At 37.7% G+C, this 17,415-nt stretch overlaps 1 protein-coding gene across 4 annotated transcripts in view; it reads left to right on the top strand.

Annotated features, from left to right (window-relative positions):
* Positions 1-16,896: 16,896 nt before the first annotated feature.
* The window catches only part of LOC124789286 (calcium-independent phospholipase A2-gamma-like), an 82,567-nt gene continuing 82,048 nt past the window's right edge, over positions 16,897-17,415 (top strand). For 2 of the 4 annotated variants that reach the window (XM_047256592.1, XM_047256595.1), the window contains exon 1: positions 17,001-17,412. In XM_047256592.1, the coding sequence (XP_047112548.1) occupies positions 17,326-17,412 (87 nt within the window). In that variant the 5' untranslated portion in view covers positions 17,001-17,325. The other 2 variants (XM_047256598.1, XM_047256593.1) reach the window with 2 other exon arrangements.

Raw genomic sequence — 17,415 nt, forward strand, 5'->3', positions numbered from 1 at the left:
ATTTAGGTTTTCTGTGATTTCCCTAAATCGCTCCAGGCAAATGCCGGGATGGTTCCTTTGAAAGGGTATGGCCGACTTCCTTCCCCATCCTTCCCTAATCTGATGAGACCGATGACCTCGCTGATTGGTCTCTTCCCCCAAAACAAAACAAACAAGTAAGAAAAATTTGATGTGGGATTCTCAACACAGAATACTTACTGAAAATTTTTAATTAGTAGGTGCATCTGATTTTATTCATTACATATTTTCTGGATAGCTTTTTTAGTGCAGTTTATATTGGCATTTTAAATTTTTAAAATCAGTCAGTAATTAGCTGAGAAATAGAGAAAAAGCGATCTATTTAATTGCCTATGTGGCAGCTGCTTCATAGATGTCCGACCTCTGGCAGATCTTTCAGCTGATTGAGCTGGGCGCCGCTGTTTTGGGTCTTCCACTTCGCTCCCCCTTCCTTATCGCCATCTCACTCACACAGTACATCCTGCTTTGTCACGCAGCTACAGTCACCATGTTAGCACACAAGGAAGTGTTCTAAATTCTGATTTTGAAATATTAACAGCATAGTAAAATTTACTACGACGTTTTTAGCATTTTTTACCTATTTCTTAACAAACATTAATGGTTTAAACTTTATGTTATTGCTGTTTAAGTGGTTTGCTATTGCTGTCTTAATGGTTAAAATTCATTTTAAAAGATTAGCACCTACCACATATTTCGAGTGACAAAACGTTTGTAAACAATTTTTTCACTTAATTTTTTCATCGCGTTTCACAGTTTAAACTTCGACTATTTAAGTCAGTTACTAACATTTACAATGTGTGCTGCTTGAGATGCAAATGAAATTAAAGTAATAGTTCTTGCCTTGTGCAGACAGCCCAGTGCTGAGGTGGGTGGAGACAAATCATTAATTTCATAGTTTGAATGCTGCTCAAATGCTGGGCATTTTAAAAAAATCCTGTGTAGTGTTACAAGTGATTTCTCCATACAAGACAAGGAATTTTGCCAAAAAAAAACAGTGTTTGGAGTAGTAAATTTGTAACTAAATTTTTTTGTTCATTGTGTTAATATTCTTGCTAAAGATTTTAATTGGTATGAAGATGATAATTTTAGGAATGAAAAAACGTTTTAAAAATAATGATGAAATTAATGCATTATAATTTTTGTTAACTGATTCTAGTGATTCAAAATTGATATGGAATTCTATATAGTAGCAATAGTACTACTAGTAAGTGGGTACTTTCAGTGTAGTTGGCATGTTTTTATTGCACACCTTTTTTTGGTGAATTAATTTTATTTTTGATTTTTAGTTAACTTTATTTGAATTAGAACTAATTTTATTTATGAAAATTTTAGGTTCAGTCGAAACATCGGCATTTTAACTGCTTCAGAGTTTCGTAATGACGTGGTCTTACACCCACAAAGATTTTATTCAAATTGATACTGTGGAAACCAACTGTTGTTAATTCTGCCACAACCATCAACAACTTCATGGAGTGTGGCAAACCTGCATTTGCTATAGAAGTCTTCTGACTATATTACTCAACAAGACATTAATTTATTCATATTAAAAAAGAAACACACTCACACCTTAAACTAAGATTGAATTAAATTTTGTGGGATTGAGTGAAATGAGTGAAATAGACTGAATTATAAAAAGGAACTCAAGGCTGATAATATAAAATATTTTGCAACATATAAAATTCAGTAATTAATTAATAGTCCCATCATCTACAGCTCATGACACTACGCACAAAAATATTTAATACAAAAAAGCACATTAAAGGGTTAAATGTGAAGAAACAGACACAATGAACAATTGTATTATTTTCATTTTTTATGAATGTTGATGAAACGTTGAAACGAAACACAAGTTGTAATGTGTCATCATACTGCTGTTGCACAAAACTGTAATAGAGTACATAAGTACCCTATGGCCACTTGTATAAGCAGTCTCTAATGGAATGACAATGTGGTATACCACTTGGTGTTTATATCATGTCACTAGTCTAGAATGTCTACAAGGTTACAAATTGACGCATCTCCCTTCATTGAGCTTGCATTCTCACAGTATTCTGAGCAGTTTAAATGTACATAACAGTTGTACATATAAAGATGGCGTATTGAAATTTACAGTCAACCTAAACAACTAGTATTTCTGCTCAAACAACATAAATAAGCGTAAATTGCAACTATATACATCTTATTCCTTTCCAAAGTAAAATATTTTACTCACTCTGAATTCCATTTTAAATTATCTACCGAAATTTGGGACCGACATATGATCATTTGATCCATCTTTTGCTATGTGTAAACTGAACTAGCAAAGATCTATTTTAATTATAAATCAGAGATAATGTTCACCCAAGCATGATCAGAGAACAGCATGGAGGTACAAAAAAAGAAGGGAAATGGCGCTACAGACTCACACTGTATGTTGTTTTGTAGCCATAGTGGGCAGGGCCTGCCCTCATCTTATACAGCCCAAAACATCAGCAGACTATGACTGATTCTTGTTCATTATTTTTGTCATGTGAACGCAAGGGGTTTTTAAAAACTAAAAATTACAGCGCTTACACAAATAATTTAGTGGAAGGAAGGGATTTTCGACGTTTTTCTGTTCTTGAATGCATATTCGCTCAAGTAATAAGTCACATTTAGCCTCGTTAATCGAACCTGATTTTTGTTAAAATGTTCGAATAACCAAAAGAGAAGGATGTGATGTGAAAAAGATGCTTTCTATATGCATTTAATGCCTTTTCTACTGTATTTGTATCGATGGCAAATGAAGCTATAACTAAAAAACTACAGCTTGTTTGCTTACTGGTACTGCTTCTTATACATCACATTATCTGATTTCAACCCATATGCACAATTTGTTAATGTTCATGTTTGCAAAAAATATGTGCATGTTCCTCATTAGTCCACAAACGTTTGCGATCAGGAAAGAAGCAAGGCATACTGTTGCATCTTGTGCACACCAACAAAGTAAATAATCATTGAAATGTCAAAGAAACAGACTGCATAAAGGTATACCTTTGTGCAGAATAGAGTTCTTGCAGTACTGAAATGTCAGTGCATTAGTCTCAGTTTACACGTCTCACCATTTTGATTATAAATGAGAGATAATGTTCACCCTAGCATGATCAAAGAACAGCATGGAGGTACAAAAAAAGAAGGGAAATGGCGCTGTAGACTTACACTGTATGTTGTTTTGTAGCCATAGTGGGCAGGGCCTGTCCCCATCTTAAATAGCCCAAAACATCAGCAGACTATGACTGATTCTTGTTCTTTATTTTTGACATATGAACGCAAGGGGTTTTTAAAAACTAAAAATTACAGTGCTTACACGAATAATTTAGTGGATGGGAGGCATTTTCGACGTTTTTCTGTTCTTGAATGCATATTCGCTCAAGTAATATGTCACATTTAGCCTCGTTAATCTAACTTGATTATTGTTAATATGTTTCGAATAACCAAAAAGAGAAGGATGTGATGTGAAAAAGATGCTTTCTATATGTATTTAATTCCTTTTCTACTGTATTTGTATCGATGGCAAATGAAGCCAGAACTCAAAAAATACAGCTTGTCTGCTTACTGGTACTGCTTCTTATACATCACATTACCTGCTTTCAATTCATATGCACAACATTGTTAATGTTCATGTTTGCAAAAAAAAAAAGAAAAAAAGATGTGCGTGTTCCTCATTAGTCCACAAACGTCTCCAAACAGGAAAGAAGCAAGGCATGCTGTTGCATCTTGTGCACATCTACAAAGAAAATAATTATTGAAATGTCAAAGAAACAGAATGCAGAATAGAGTTCTTGCAGTATTGAAATATCAGTGCATTAGTCTCAATTTACACATCTCACTTTAAAATTTTACCTAAGATGCATCATTCAGTGTGTGACCAATAAAGCATTTTACATGTTAAAAACGTGTTCCAGTCTTGGGCAATGCATTGGATGTGGTGAAGGGAATGGTCCTCAAACGCTGAAGACCCCTCAAAATTGATATTTTGCTTCAACATGTACGTAAGTTATTTTTAGTAATATAGCTTAATCTGTGTAACATGTAGGCTTACCTTTCCAACAGTAGCCTATTTCCTTCTTTTTCCAGAATCTTTCTCGCCAGCACCTCTATTGGTTTTTCAGGAATAACCAAATACACAATTGGAATTTACATCTACTTTATCAGCTTGATTTTACTTTCGACTTTTATTTTAATGTTTTCAAATATATATAAGTCTGTACTATGCTTTGTGATATATCAACAGTTAGTTACTTAATTAGTTAATTTCATGTTGCATGTAGCATTTGCACAATAAAGCGTAATGATGCCTAAAAAGTGATTTTATATTAACATCAATTTCTTTTTTGTAAATATGCCTCCATGCTGATCATTTATTAGTTTCTTCTTTAAATTAAAGACAGACAGATGTTAGTCAAATTCCTACCCAGCATCGTTTACATATTTCAATAATGTATAGCCTTCTGCAGAATAGAAGCATTTGTCAGAAGGAAACGTTATCCGTTAAGTTTTGAATTTTACTTTGCTGTCTGTCAAGCACTTCATATCAATGGGTAAGTGATCAAAACCTTTGGTTGCAGCGTTCTAACGCCTGTTCATACAACACACAACCTAAAAGTGGCAGAATGAATGTTATTTCTCTATTAATGTTGTAATTGTCATTGTTCCTGTTGAAGTACAGTGAATTATTTACAATAATCTTCACGTGGGAGTAACTATACTGTGCAGCACACTGAGCAGCAGGCAGGCATGATAAAAAGAGTGTTCAGATACGTTTTTGGCTACAGGCTTCTTCAGAAAGGAAGCAAAGTTCGCAAACATATTCATACAATAATATACACTCTCTCTCTCTCTCTCTCTCTCTCTCTCTCTCTCTCACACACACACACACACACACAGACACACACACACACACACACACACACACACACACAGGTGACTGCTGTCTCTGGCTGTTCTACGCAGAATCTTTTTTTAAAGAGGGATAAAATGTCAATAATGAATAGTTATTGGCGGGAGGAGTTAGAAAATGTGGCGTCTGTGAGTGTTGACATGACTTGGTGGAGATGGTTGCCCCAGTCGGTATGACGTGGAACGGCGTCCGTCTCTCACGACATCGCCACCCTGTAACTAGTAGAAAACCACAAACTCGTCACATGGTTTTCTTTTGTTGTGACTCCGTGACACTTTTCAGCTTGCGTGAACTGGCTAACTGTAGTTCTTTTTATTATGCCTGGTTAGATAATGGATGTTGAATATTAATAATATAGTGTCTTAACTCTTCAATCCATCACCCAGGTCATGGCCACATTATAGAATTGCGAGGATGTTAAACTGATAAATTGTTATTCCGATGTCAAGACGTCGCTACGTCGCATGTTCAATAACTACATGACGTAATTCCAGAGATAACATATACTTAAGCAATGTTCAGACTGCGTCGTAATCTTGGGACAAATCGATGATTGTACATTGTTAAATAATCATGAATTCACTTTTCACTTCATAATATTCTAATAGTCAATTAATTTTCGCTAATACCCATGATACTGTCTATTCAGTTACGTAGGTGACACAAAGAATTAAAGTTTGAATCCAATTTTATTGTTCCTTGTAATTAATTGTTCCTACACTGAGCACATACACCGATTTCTCACTCAGGGAATTGCTTCTGTTTGCATCAGTAATCCTGTCGTTGGCAACAACATCTGACAACTCGGTACAATTACACGTTCTTCGTGTTGGCGTTTGTATGTTACCTACTCGAGACTAATAATTGTTTCTCTGTCAGCAATCTTTCTTTTACAATGTCCTTGAATGTTCGTACTTATTCAGTATCATGGAGGATAAGTCCCATCACATATCTCACACGATTTAACTTCATCGCAAATCTCTGTATCCTATTATCTTGCTAACGGTAAAGATGAATTTGCTTTAGTATGACTTCTGAATAATGCTTCAGTCTATATCGTAAAACTTTCAAACTTCCGATTAGCTTAAAACAGTCTAGTAGCGCTTACATGCATGCTACGATCACGATAGTACTCAAAAGCGACTAGAGAGCAACTGAAGCTAACATTTCCATTTCCGAGTTACATTCTAGTCACATCGAACTTCGTTTACGATACAGCTGCAACTCTCTTATATGGTAAATGTTATCTTTGGCCAATTTACCATCTGGCTTTAACCTTCGTTACTAATAATTTCGCAATTCTTTCTTTGATGTTTTTGTATCCTATCATATTCTTTCTTTCAGTCTCTATATCATGATAAATATTATTATTCGCATGACATTCCTGCTGATCAAATTATCACAGGTGTAAATTTTGTCGTCAGTAGCTGCTGTCCCTGTCAAGATGACTAATTTTCCTACTTCTTTTACGACTAAGGTTTGTTTATTAGTGTTTCTGTAACTGGGGTGTTGCAAATGCCCCCCCCCCTCCCCCGGGAAATGAAGTGGGTATGTGACTTCCCGCTTCAATGTCCCTAACCAGGTAAGGTCCTTGTTTTTATTGTTGGCACACTCACATTCACACACATACACATATACATACAAAATTTAAATCATTACAACTTTTTTCTACAATACAATTAACTTAAGGTTCATGTCTTATGAATAATTCATTTTTCATTTTATTTTCGGCACATCGCCACACTGATGCTGCATCCTCACCAGAACATGAAAGCTGCAAACATGGCCTGGTTTGAAGCCAGTTTCTTCTCCACCATCAAGCATGGCGAAGCTGCCACAGCATCGGATCGTATATGGCAGCAAGTACGATCCGATTACTCGTGCTCATCTGGTTACTCTCGATCTCCAGTGGCTGCTCTCCCGGTAGACTGCACTAACACCTCAGCACAATCTGCCCTAAGAATGTCTGCATTACCATTGTTGTATATGCTGCAACAATTAAATCACTTCTCTTCTCGGTACGTAACATGAGATTACATATTACTGTTGCAGTTCATAATGCTCGTTCTGCACATTGTCTCTGCATTTAATTAATGTTTGTGGTAAGTATGACTAGTCTATCGCCACTTCACACATGTACTATCAGTCTATGCACAAGTACAACGTTCTACAGATCAGCACCATTCTAAGAGTTTTCCTTTATCAGTTAGTTTTTTCCTCTTTTTCAAGTCTTATTGGTTCATTTATTCATTTCTATTCTCTTGTAATCGTCTCTCATCTTTTCACTCCTCAAAATAAGTGATTTTGTTCAAACAAATTCCCTTATTCCCGAATGATCGTGGTAAGATGTTTCATTCTGCTCGCGTACTCTATCTTAAATTGATGCCTCGTTGATCACACAACACATACAGGCATTTTAGCATATGAATATCAATATCAATCATTAACATAATAATATACACTCAATTATACTACTTAATAAACTTTCAATGAACAAAATGATGATTATGAACTTGTAGTTCGTGATCTTTCTTGAACACTTAACTAAATAAAACTTAATTGTTGCAAGAATTACTTAGCACAAATTCATTGTCAACTACACAGAAAAATTCATAAACATTGTTGTAATGTCTTCCTGTTTTATGACTTATCCTAGTCTGCATACTTAAATCTAAACTTTCAATCAACTAAAATATTTCTTTAACTCTAAATGAGAGTACATCCCCCTTTATCTTCTTAGTATCTTCGTCTTCCAGCAGGTAACTTCCTTGATGTGGAATCTTAATAATTCTATATGGTCCTTTATACAAATTACACAATTTTCGATCTAATTTCCTTATCTTTTTTAGGATGATTCTTTAATAAAACACTATCACCACCTTTATACTTTCCTCCTAAACATAGCAATTCGTCAAATTTACATTTCCTAAGATTTGCTTTATGTTGAAATTTTAAATATACCTTTTTTGTAACTTCATTACGATTTTTCGGTTTATTATGCAGACATGGTAAATTACCAACCCAATTATTAATATTTTGTTTATTAAATAAGATCTCATTCGGTGAATATCCAGTTGATATATGAGGTAAGTCATTGTAGATCTCTTCAAAAAATTTGACTAATTCGATCCACCTATGGTTGATTAGGTACATAGGTTCTTACAAATCTATTCAATTCTACAAAGACTCTTTCTAGTGGGTTTCCTGACGGATTAAAGTGGGCAATGAATACATGAGGAATCCCACATGTCTTCATTGTATCCTTCCACACTTTACTTCGAAAATATGATGTATTATCTGAAATGAGCCTTGCAGGTTTCCCTAATGAATGCCGTATACATACTGGATTCCTTTGATATTTTAGTTTGCCAGTAGGAACTTCAGAGGTCAAGAATTTCACCCCGTGAAATTTCTGCAATAGTTCTTCGAAGTTACCTGGGTGAGTTCTTACAGGTTTGAAAATCTTACTAATGTCGCTAGCGTCAAGAACTAATAAAATATCGCCGTTCGGTTTAGTGAACGCTAACAATGGACTTGAGTATTCGGAAGCTGAAGTCTCAATTATTCGCCAGTCTATCACCTTATTTATTTCTTTCATGACAGCTTCTCTTTTCGACCAGGGGACTGAATAAGTAGTTTTACAAAACGTCAAGTAGGGGTACGTTTGAATACAATATTCAAAATCCTTAATTACGCCCGGTCTTTTATTAAATACTGGAAAATATCAATTCAATACTTCTCCCAATTCATCCTGTTGTTCTGTTGATAGACATTCTGAATCACATACTTTTTCTACGATGCTTGATACATCTATCTCAGCATCAGTTTGCCTAGCACAATCAGTAACCAGCAAATGCAAAGCATTCACAGGTAGACAATTAACTGTTATATTTTGGCAATACTTTACCAAAATAATCTTTTTCTTTAATAAAGTTACCCTTCATGGTTTGCCTTTAACTATAAAAGTACATACATCCTCCTTAATATCAATTACTGCACTGTAATCTCATAAAAAATCCATTCCCCAAATACAAGGCGTTGACATTCGAGACACTACCAAGAAAGTTCATTCAATGGCTACTCCTTGTAGTTCTACCATCACCTGTAGCTGTTTAATGATGTGTTGCGCTTTTGCACTAAACGCCCCTGACACCGTGCAGCCTGTTGCTGGTAAGGTGAGTATTTTTCTTTACCAACTAACCATATTCACACATCACATTAACCATCGCCCCTGTACCTATAAGTACATTAATCAGTGTGTTATTAATTTTTACTTCGACAATTGCTTGCAATGTATACCCACTCTCGTTCATTTCCTGTTTTGGTTCCAACATGAGATCTTCCCGAATATCAGTTTCCTTACCATATTCCAGAATACGAAATTTGCCTCCCTACTCAATACTAGCCACCTGAAGAAGGCCTAAAATGACTGGCATTAGTTTGACCATCCATCTTTTAGGTCACTCGGCTGTTATGCACCTCAACTATATGAATTTCGTTTCCTGTTTGTGGAAATGGATTGTCCACAACTACACCCCTTCCGTCTGATAACAGTAAGGGTCTCTTGGACCCAGACGATGCATCTGTATTATTAGAGTTTCTCCAATTTACATTGTGCATTGGACAATTTCCGCAATTCGATTTATTCTGCGGCTCCATAGGAAAGTAATTATTCCTACTGCCATTTTCAAAACATTGATATTCGACGACTGGCGCCCCCCCATACTCTCTTTTCTTGTTGGTAGTTACGACGATAACTCGTTGAAAACTTCCTTCTCCAAGCACTTGGTTATTAATTCCTACAAAATTCCCTTTTGAATATTGGTAATTCATGTTCCAATCATGACTTTTCTTTTGTCTGTGACCTAAATGATCATTACTGCTCTTAGAATTAGAGTTATTTTGGTTAAATTCCAGAATACGATTGTTAATTTGAGTGCCACTGTTCCAGTTGTTATTACTAGTGTTATTCCTAGAATAATAATAGTTATTGTTACTACTATGCCACTGTTTAGCATGCTCCATCAGCATGTCGATAGAATCGATTACTGATAGCAATTGTTCTATGTCAGAGTCGGGACCATGAATTAGTTTTTCTCGAATATTAAAAGGTACCCTGCCCTTCAGTATTCAGATCACTTCTCTACTCGAAATCGGTCTGTCCAATAACGCATCTTATTCAAATAGCGTTCAAAATACTGCCTTAGTGTTTCCTTTTTCGAGTTGTAAAACTCTGTTTTGTATACTTCCTTCTGCAGTTTCTCTGGTTTATTCAGGACCAATATTTAGCTAGAAATAATCTTTCAAACTCAGAATATGTGTTGCAGGTCTCGCTGACCTCAGTGGCCCATAACGCTGCTTCTCCTACTCTTTTCGATACTATAAACTGTAGTTTATCAAACTCCATCCAACTACGGGGTAATATTCTTTTAAAGGAATCGATAAATACTCTGGCTTTGATGTTATTCTTTTCATTCGAAAACGTCGGAAACTGTCGCCTTTTGAAAATACTATGTTCTACTCCTACTTTCAATGACGAAATGCATCCTCTCTGAACGTAAGGATCATCCTCCTCGTCTAATTGGCTGTTCGTTTCCCACAGTTCGCCTACATACATGCTACGTTGCACTCGCGGGCGTTTTCTCTCGCACTTAGATTTCATATTGTTATGTATTTGTTCATTTTCCTCCTTGGAATTGATTCCTGACGGGTGATCGGAAGACCAAGCGATACTTGGCACATTCCTCGACAATTTTGTCTTTAACTTGCCGAAATTCTGTTACAGAGGTCTCTATCAGAGAATTATCGGTCGTCACCTGTCTACATACTTGTCTTTGGGTGCTGTCAATAGTTAAACGCACCTTTCCGTCAATTCTACTGTTTTGTTTTCTATCCATTCTTTCAAGTCTCTTGCTGTTCAGCAAACTTAATGTTTAAAGTCGATTCCTGTTCAGCGAACTTACTATCCATATGAGAGAACTTAGTATTTAAATCATCCAACATAGTTAATTTTGCAAATATGGCACTAAGGACATCTATATTTCCTGACCACGTCGGTGTAACGTTCGTCATGTATTCATTGACTGCTTGCTCCTTAGGATCGGAATTATTATCCTCAGATTCCATTTTCTTACTTGCAAACCCAGAGCCAGATACACTAGGGATGTTAATTTTGTGTGACTCGGCAAAAGATTCTATTCCCACATTGACAATCGTTCTATTGATCTCCTCATGGGCTGATACTTCACTTAGTTCATCACAGGATTCGGGAACAGTTTTTTTCGAAGTCGCTACACAACTTTCTACCTCTTCTTGACATGATGTAAATTTTGTTAACTACCTTTTACTAGTAACCACGCTTACTATATCCACCATTGTCACACAATACTAAATTTACTATCTACTTGACACCAGAACAATGAAATACAATTACCATTTTGGTAAAGTAACGAAATCTACCGTACCTGAATAATCACTTATTTTGAGTAGTGATTACTGTATGTAGTCTGCTTGCAGACTCGCTCACGTCACTACCGGCAGCCGATGTCGCTGTCTCGACCGACGTCCTGCTCTGTTCCTGTTCTCCGACGCGTTGCGTCGCTCCGTCTGCAGATGTCTCGTACTCGCGAAGCGTCGACCCTCGTGTTGGAGTCGTCGTGGCGTCAAGCTCCACACGTCGTCGAGCCCCGCGTTGTATGCGCCAAGTACTGTGGCGTCTGCATCTCCTTAGAGTTGACACGACTTGGTGGTGATGGTTGCCCCAGTCGGTATGACGTGGAACGGCGTCCGTCTCTCACGACAACGCCACCCTGTAACTAGTAGAAAAACAAACTCCTCACATGGTTTTCTTTTGTTGTGAGTCCGCGACAGACTTTTCAGCTTGCGCGAACTGGCTAACTGTAGTTCTTCTGTTTATTATGCCCGGTTAGATAATGAATGTTGAATATTAATAATATAAAGTTTTGGATCTTCAATCCATCACCAAAGTCATGGGCACATTATGGAACTGCGAGGATGTTAAATTGATAATTTGTTATTCCGTTGTCAAGACGTCGCTACGTCGCGTGTTCAATAACTACATGACGTAATTCCAGAGATAACATATACTTAAGCAATGTTCAGAATGCGTCGTAATCTTAGGACAAATCGATGATTGTTCACTGTTAAATAATCATGAATTCACTTTTCAGTTCATAATATTCTAATAGTCAATTAATTTTCACTAATACCCATGATAATGTCTATTCAATTATGTAGGCGAAACGAAGAATTAAAGTTTGAATCGAATTTTACTGTTCCTTGTAATTAATTGTCCCTATGCTGAGCACGCAAACTGCTTTCTCACTCAGGGAATTGCTTCCGTTTGCATCAGTAATCCTTCTGACAACTCGGCGGAATTGTACATTCTTCTTGTTGGCGTTTGTATGTTACCTACTCGAGACTAATAATTGTTTCTCTTGGCAAGCTTTCTTTTTCAATGTTCGTACTTATTCAGTATCGTGGAGGATAAGTCCCATCACACATCTCACACGACTTAACTTCGTCGCGAACCTCCGTATCCCATTGTCTTGCTAACAGTAAAGATGACTTTGCTTTAGTATGACTTCTGAATAATGCTTCAGTCTATATCGCAAAACTTTCAAACTTCCAATTAGCTTAAAACACATGCATGCTACAATCGCGATAGTACTAGACAGCGACTAGATAGTATCTGAAGCTAACATTTCCATTTACGAGCTACATTGTAGTCACATCGAACTTCCTTTTCGATGCGGCTACAACTCTCTTATATGGTGAATGTTATCTTTGGGCAATTTACCATCTGGCTTTAATCTTCATTATTAATTATTTTGCAATTCTTTCTTTGATGTTTTTGTTGATTATCCTATCATATTCTTTCATTCAGTCTCTATTTTGTGATAAATATTATTATTCACATGACATTCCTGTTGATCAAATTATCACAAGTGTAAATTTTGTCGTCAGTAGGTGCTGTCACTGTCTGGATGACTAATTTTCCTACTTCTTTTACAACAAAGGGTTGGTTATTAGATTTTCTGTAATTGGGATGTTACAAACATGAGATGCTGCATCAACAACCAGCACTGTTACATAGCAGTGTGTTGTGCAGGGATGGGTCTGTTGACATAGTGGTTTGGATGATGAAGTGCTTGTGGTTTGTAAAGCAATGAAACACAGGAAAGAAGAATTTACAATAATATTTTAAATTTTTTGTGTTAGATATACTTTGTTGCATAACCAAATTTAATACATGGACTCAGCAGTGAGTGAGAAGAGCCTTCAGATTTCTTGTTACAACGTTATTACTGATGTGTCTGACCATACATTATTGATGCTCCATTATACTTCTGGCCAACCAACTTCTCTGCAATGGCAAATTCTTGAACTATGCATTCAACATGAGCAAACAAACTATTAATGGTTCTGTCTCCTTGACATCAGCAAAATATTTAGTTCACTTTCCCTTTATGCATTATTTACTTTCTTAATAGAAGCATCTGATTCATTATGTCCCCAAAATAGCAGCTCTTGTTTAGCTAAATAACACACTGCATCGAAGAATATTTTACAATTTTCCCTGTCCATTTAACTTGTTCGTTGTGTTGGCTAATGTTACTACAGTGCTGCACATTTAATAAGATGCCAATTCTGTCCTTTCCAAACATTTTTAATTGCCAAAGTGATTGAATGTCATTTTGTGATTTCGAATGTCTTTGTTGCCCAACTGACAGGTGACTTAAATCTGAAAAGCCAAGTACCTTCCAGGCAAATTCTTCTTTGGAAAACAACAAACATGGCCAACAAAAGGTTTTATTTGAATCGGGTGAACCTGTCAACCAATCAAGATTTTCATATTGCGAAACAGAAAAAAATGTCTAGCATAATGTTCTTTTTTGCCCTCATGCTATGAAACTAGGTTAGGTGGTCATGACTTTGGTCTACCTTTTTTAACTAGTTTCAATTTTTCTTGTAGAATTCTCATGGAAAAGTGGTTCAGAGTTACATTTACTTCCATTGTCAGTTCAAAATTGGAACAAAAACACTACAACCTACCTCAGCATTTCAAACAAAACCCTACATCTCATTTTAGATTATTAGAATTAAGTACAGTTCAAAATAAAAACCGAAAATGTCTTGGGGAACTTGTCTGGAATCCGCAAGTCCCATGTGTGAAAGCGTCCTTGCCGGTAGAAGTGAGTGGCTTAGTGTCTTTACTGCACACGTCAGTGACGTCCAGTCGCAACCGCCTCCCGAAAACTCAAAGTTCATGCATCCTGCCGTCTCCCCCCCCCCCCCTCCCCTTCCCATTCCTGCCCACATTTCCTCAACAATGTGTGTGGCCTCGACGTGTGACGCAGAACATGTTTCGTGTAGTCATTCGCCTGGATGAAGGCGTGTAAGGACTCAAGTGTCGACCAGCTATAACAAGAAATACAATCCATTCGACCAACAGGCGACTCGTTTCTATTGACTCGCGGAGAAAACTCAGTGATGCTGTGCCAATTGCAATCATAATTGACGATGTCGTCGGGTCAACATAGGAACATTAGGGGTCGTGTGATGTGGAGCTCCATGTTCAACAATGGCCTTTGAAAACAGTTCTCCGTGCATCAGCATTGTACTCACATATACGATATTGCAGTGCCTAATGCCGACTTACGATGCACTGTTCCTTTGCAAATGCATGCACGTCCGAAGGAACGAGCACTGCGGCGACTACAGCCGTTTGAAATACGTTAAATGTATTTGCAGTTGCAAGTGTCGATAACTATCCGCAGTATAATGGAATGACGACAATGAAACTTTGTGCCCGACTGAGAGTCGAACCCGGGTTTCCCGCTTATGGTGAGCGGCCGGCTTACCATTTGGCTACCCGAACACAAGTTATGGCCAGACGCAAACTTCCATATGTCGTCAGCCAAGTGTCTACAACCTGCACTCGTACATCCATTATGAATATTCCCGCGTAGAGGATACGTTTTACTCGAAAGTTGCTCGCCTGATGTCGGCAGATTTGTGCTCTGATAGCCAACTGATAAGGCGACTGCTCACGACAAGTGGGAAATTCTGGTTCGAGTCCCTGTCCGTCACAATTCATTGTCGTCCTTTATGCAGCTGATGGTTATCGGTATTCACAAATACATTTCATGTAAAACATTGTACTTTGTCGTCAAATCTGCCACAGATAGCTTTCATCTTGTATTACGCAGTGGGGGATCAATCGACCTCTACGTTTTGTGATGAGTAGACTTCGGGCTTTTAGGTTCTAAAAATCTTAAAAACTGAAGTATTGTGAAAAACGGCGCTCGGCATGTCTTTCAGCTGCCGGTGCAGGCTCATAGTGTAGTCGTCGCCTCCACGGAGTTTCGGTCATTTTGGATACCTCCCACGCCAACAGGTCACAGCATCTTTCTCCCTTCTTTTCATCTACGAGAATTTTGTGTCACAATTTACATCAATAAGCCACAAAGAAATTACATAAACCTTTTAATTCATAATAGTATCTGCTTATTGATGCATAAGTTGGGGTCACATTTGTCTCCTTGTCTCACGACAAACGACACGTAAATTTTGGCAGGTTACAAGGTCGATGTTTACGCTTGTTAGCGTAGTTAGTAAATATACCTAACAAGCATGTAACTTCATTCAGATTGTTTGTATTTACTAGTTTCTAAATATACACGTTTGTCTAAATTACTTACCATTCGTATTTCCAGTTATTGAACGAATTGAGAACGTCGTCGGCGTTATGCACACACATAAAAGTCAGCTGCTTCCCGCGATTTGTTTTTCAGTACAAATGAAAACACGTAACAAACAAGTGGGGGGACGCGAGGGACCGTCACCACCATGGAATGGAGGTACGAAGTCACGGCCAGTCAATGGGTGAGAAGAGGGCAGAAGTTGAAGCATGTTCATAAAACAGCAGCATGCGGGATACAATACGACAATGGAAGCCACGCAGCTGTGTGTTTTCGAAAGGTACCGTCGGGCATGCGATGAGGCGTCTGCTTACTTCGTGTGCTGATTGTGACCACCTAGCGTATCCTATATGCCATCGACACCTTCCTGTTTCGACAATTTTTGGAGCGAATACGTATTATATTTAGAATTGTTAGTAGTGCTTAAAAGTCGGGGTATTTGGCGCTCCGACGTTTCATGACACTCCAAAAAAAGTGAACATCCCACGAAAATCGGACAGCTGACAAAGCTACACATGCTTGTTCACAGACAGTTGCAGTTTCAAGTCGATCATACATACACATTTTGAATAGTGTTGTTCAAAATATCACATGTAAGTATCTCCGTCTTTCGCATATACTACTATTACACAGTAAACTCCTGAACCAGCTGTGAGCAGCAAGGTAGATTGAAAGATACCCAGTTTTCTTCCAATCATATATATAGTTCCTTGTGCTATGGGGATAATTCTATGCGCCTCGCTGTTACACAGTTTGAGTCCAGTTCTTCGTCCAAGTGACATTGATAGTTGGGCCAGTCGACATCTTTGATTCTAAACGTATGAGATGGGTAACATATATGTCATAATCGCATTCTATTGATGATAGTTGAATGTCTGCGCATGAGACTGATTCGAATTTACCGAGACGTACTACTGGGTGCTACAGAGATGGGATACGAATAAAACCCTCCCTGTTTCTGCAATTTTGCTGTATTTCCAGGCTGTGAGCCTGATACTGCCACATTCCGTACGACATTGGTATCCGAATAATTAGCTTGTGCTGGTCGGGAAATTTGTGCGTCCCAGTCGCAACAACAAGCGGTCAAATAGCATTATTAACGGCAGGTGAAGTGTAATGTTGTTTTCTTTCTTCCGCCCTTGGCTGTGTGTGGAGATAAGCGAGGTCATTTGAATCCACGTAGCTTCTACGTCTTTTCTAATGCTGTGCGCAGTTCCGAGTGTACGAACTACGAGCACTGCGAAAAACCTGTTCTTGATATACTACCTACGTAGACGTATGGAGCTCTCTCATTGGTCAAGCCTTCAGAAGACAGTCACGCCATCCGCTGTCAGTGAGTGACGTTGTAACCGTAAATAACACAGGGACACACAAACCGTTTCAAGTACACGTGCAGACATGATTAACTTAATCAAGAAAAATTTTGCGAGAAAATATTTCAAGAAATATGTTAAAACGTCACATTTTTCTCTTGTAAATGAAAGACTTTCGATTTCTTAGTAAGAATGCCCGGAATTTGCAGTAGTAAACATGTTTCAAGGCCTATACGCGAACATTTTTGGCTACAGTGATTGTTTGCGAATAGAAAGGTAAAGGTGGGCGAGCAGTAATATAAATGCGAGCATGAAGCGCACTTGTGTACAACTTGCGATGAGTGCATAAGTGATGTTGCTGTGCTCAGTCGTACAGTGTAAAGATGTCTCTAAGCAAAAATATTCCTCGGTGCAGTCAGTGCATCTGTATGTCAAAAAGGTA

Source organism: Schistocerca piceifrons, chromosome 3 (genome assembly GCF_021461385.2).
Source record: "Schistocerca piceifrons isolate TAMUIC-IGC-003096 chromosome 3, iqSchPice1.1, whole genome shotgun sequence".
In the NCBI taxonomy this organism is placed as follows: domain Eukaryota; kingdom Metazoa; phylum Arthropoda; class Insecta; order Orthoptera; family Acrididae; genus Schistocerca; species Schistocerca piceifrons.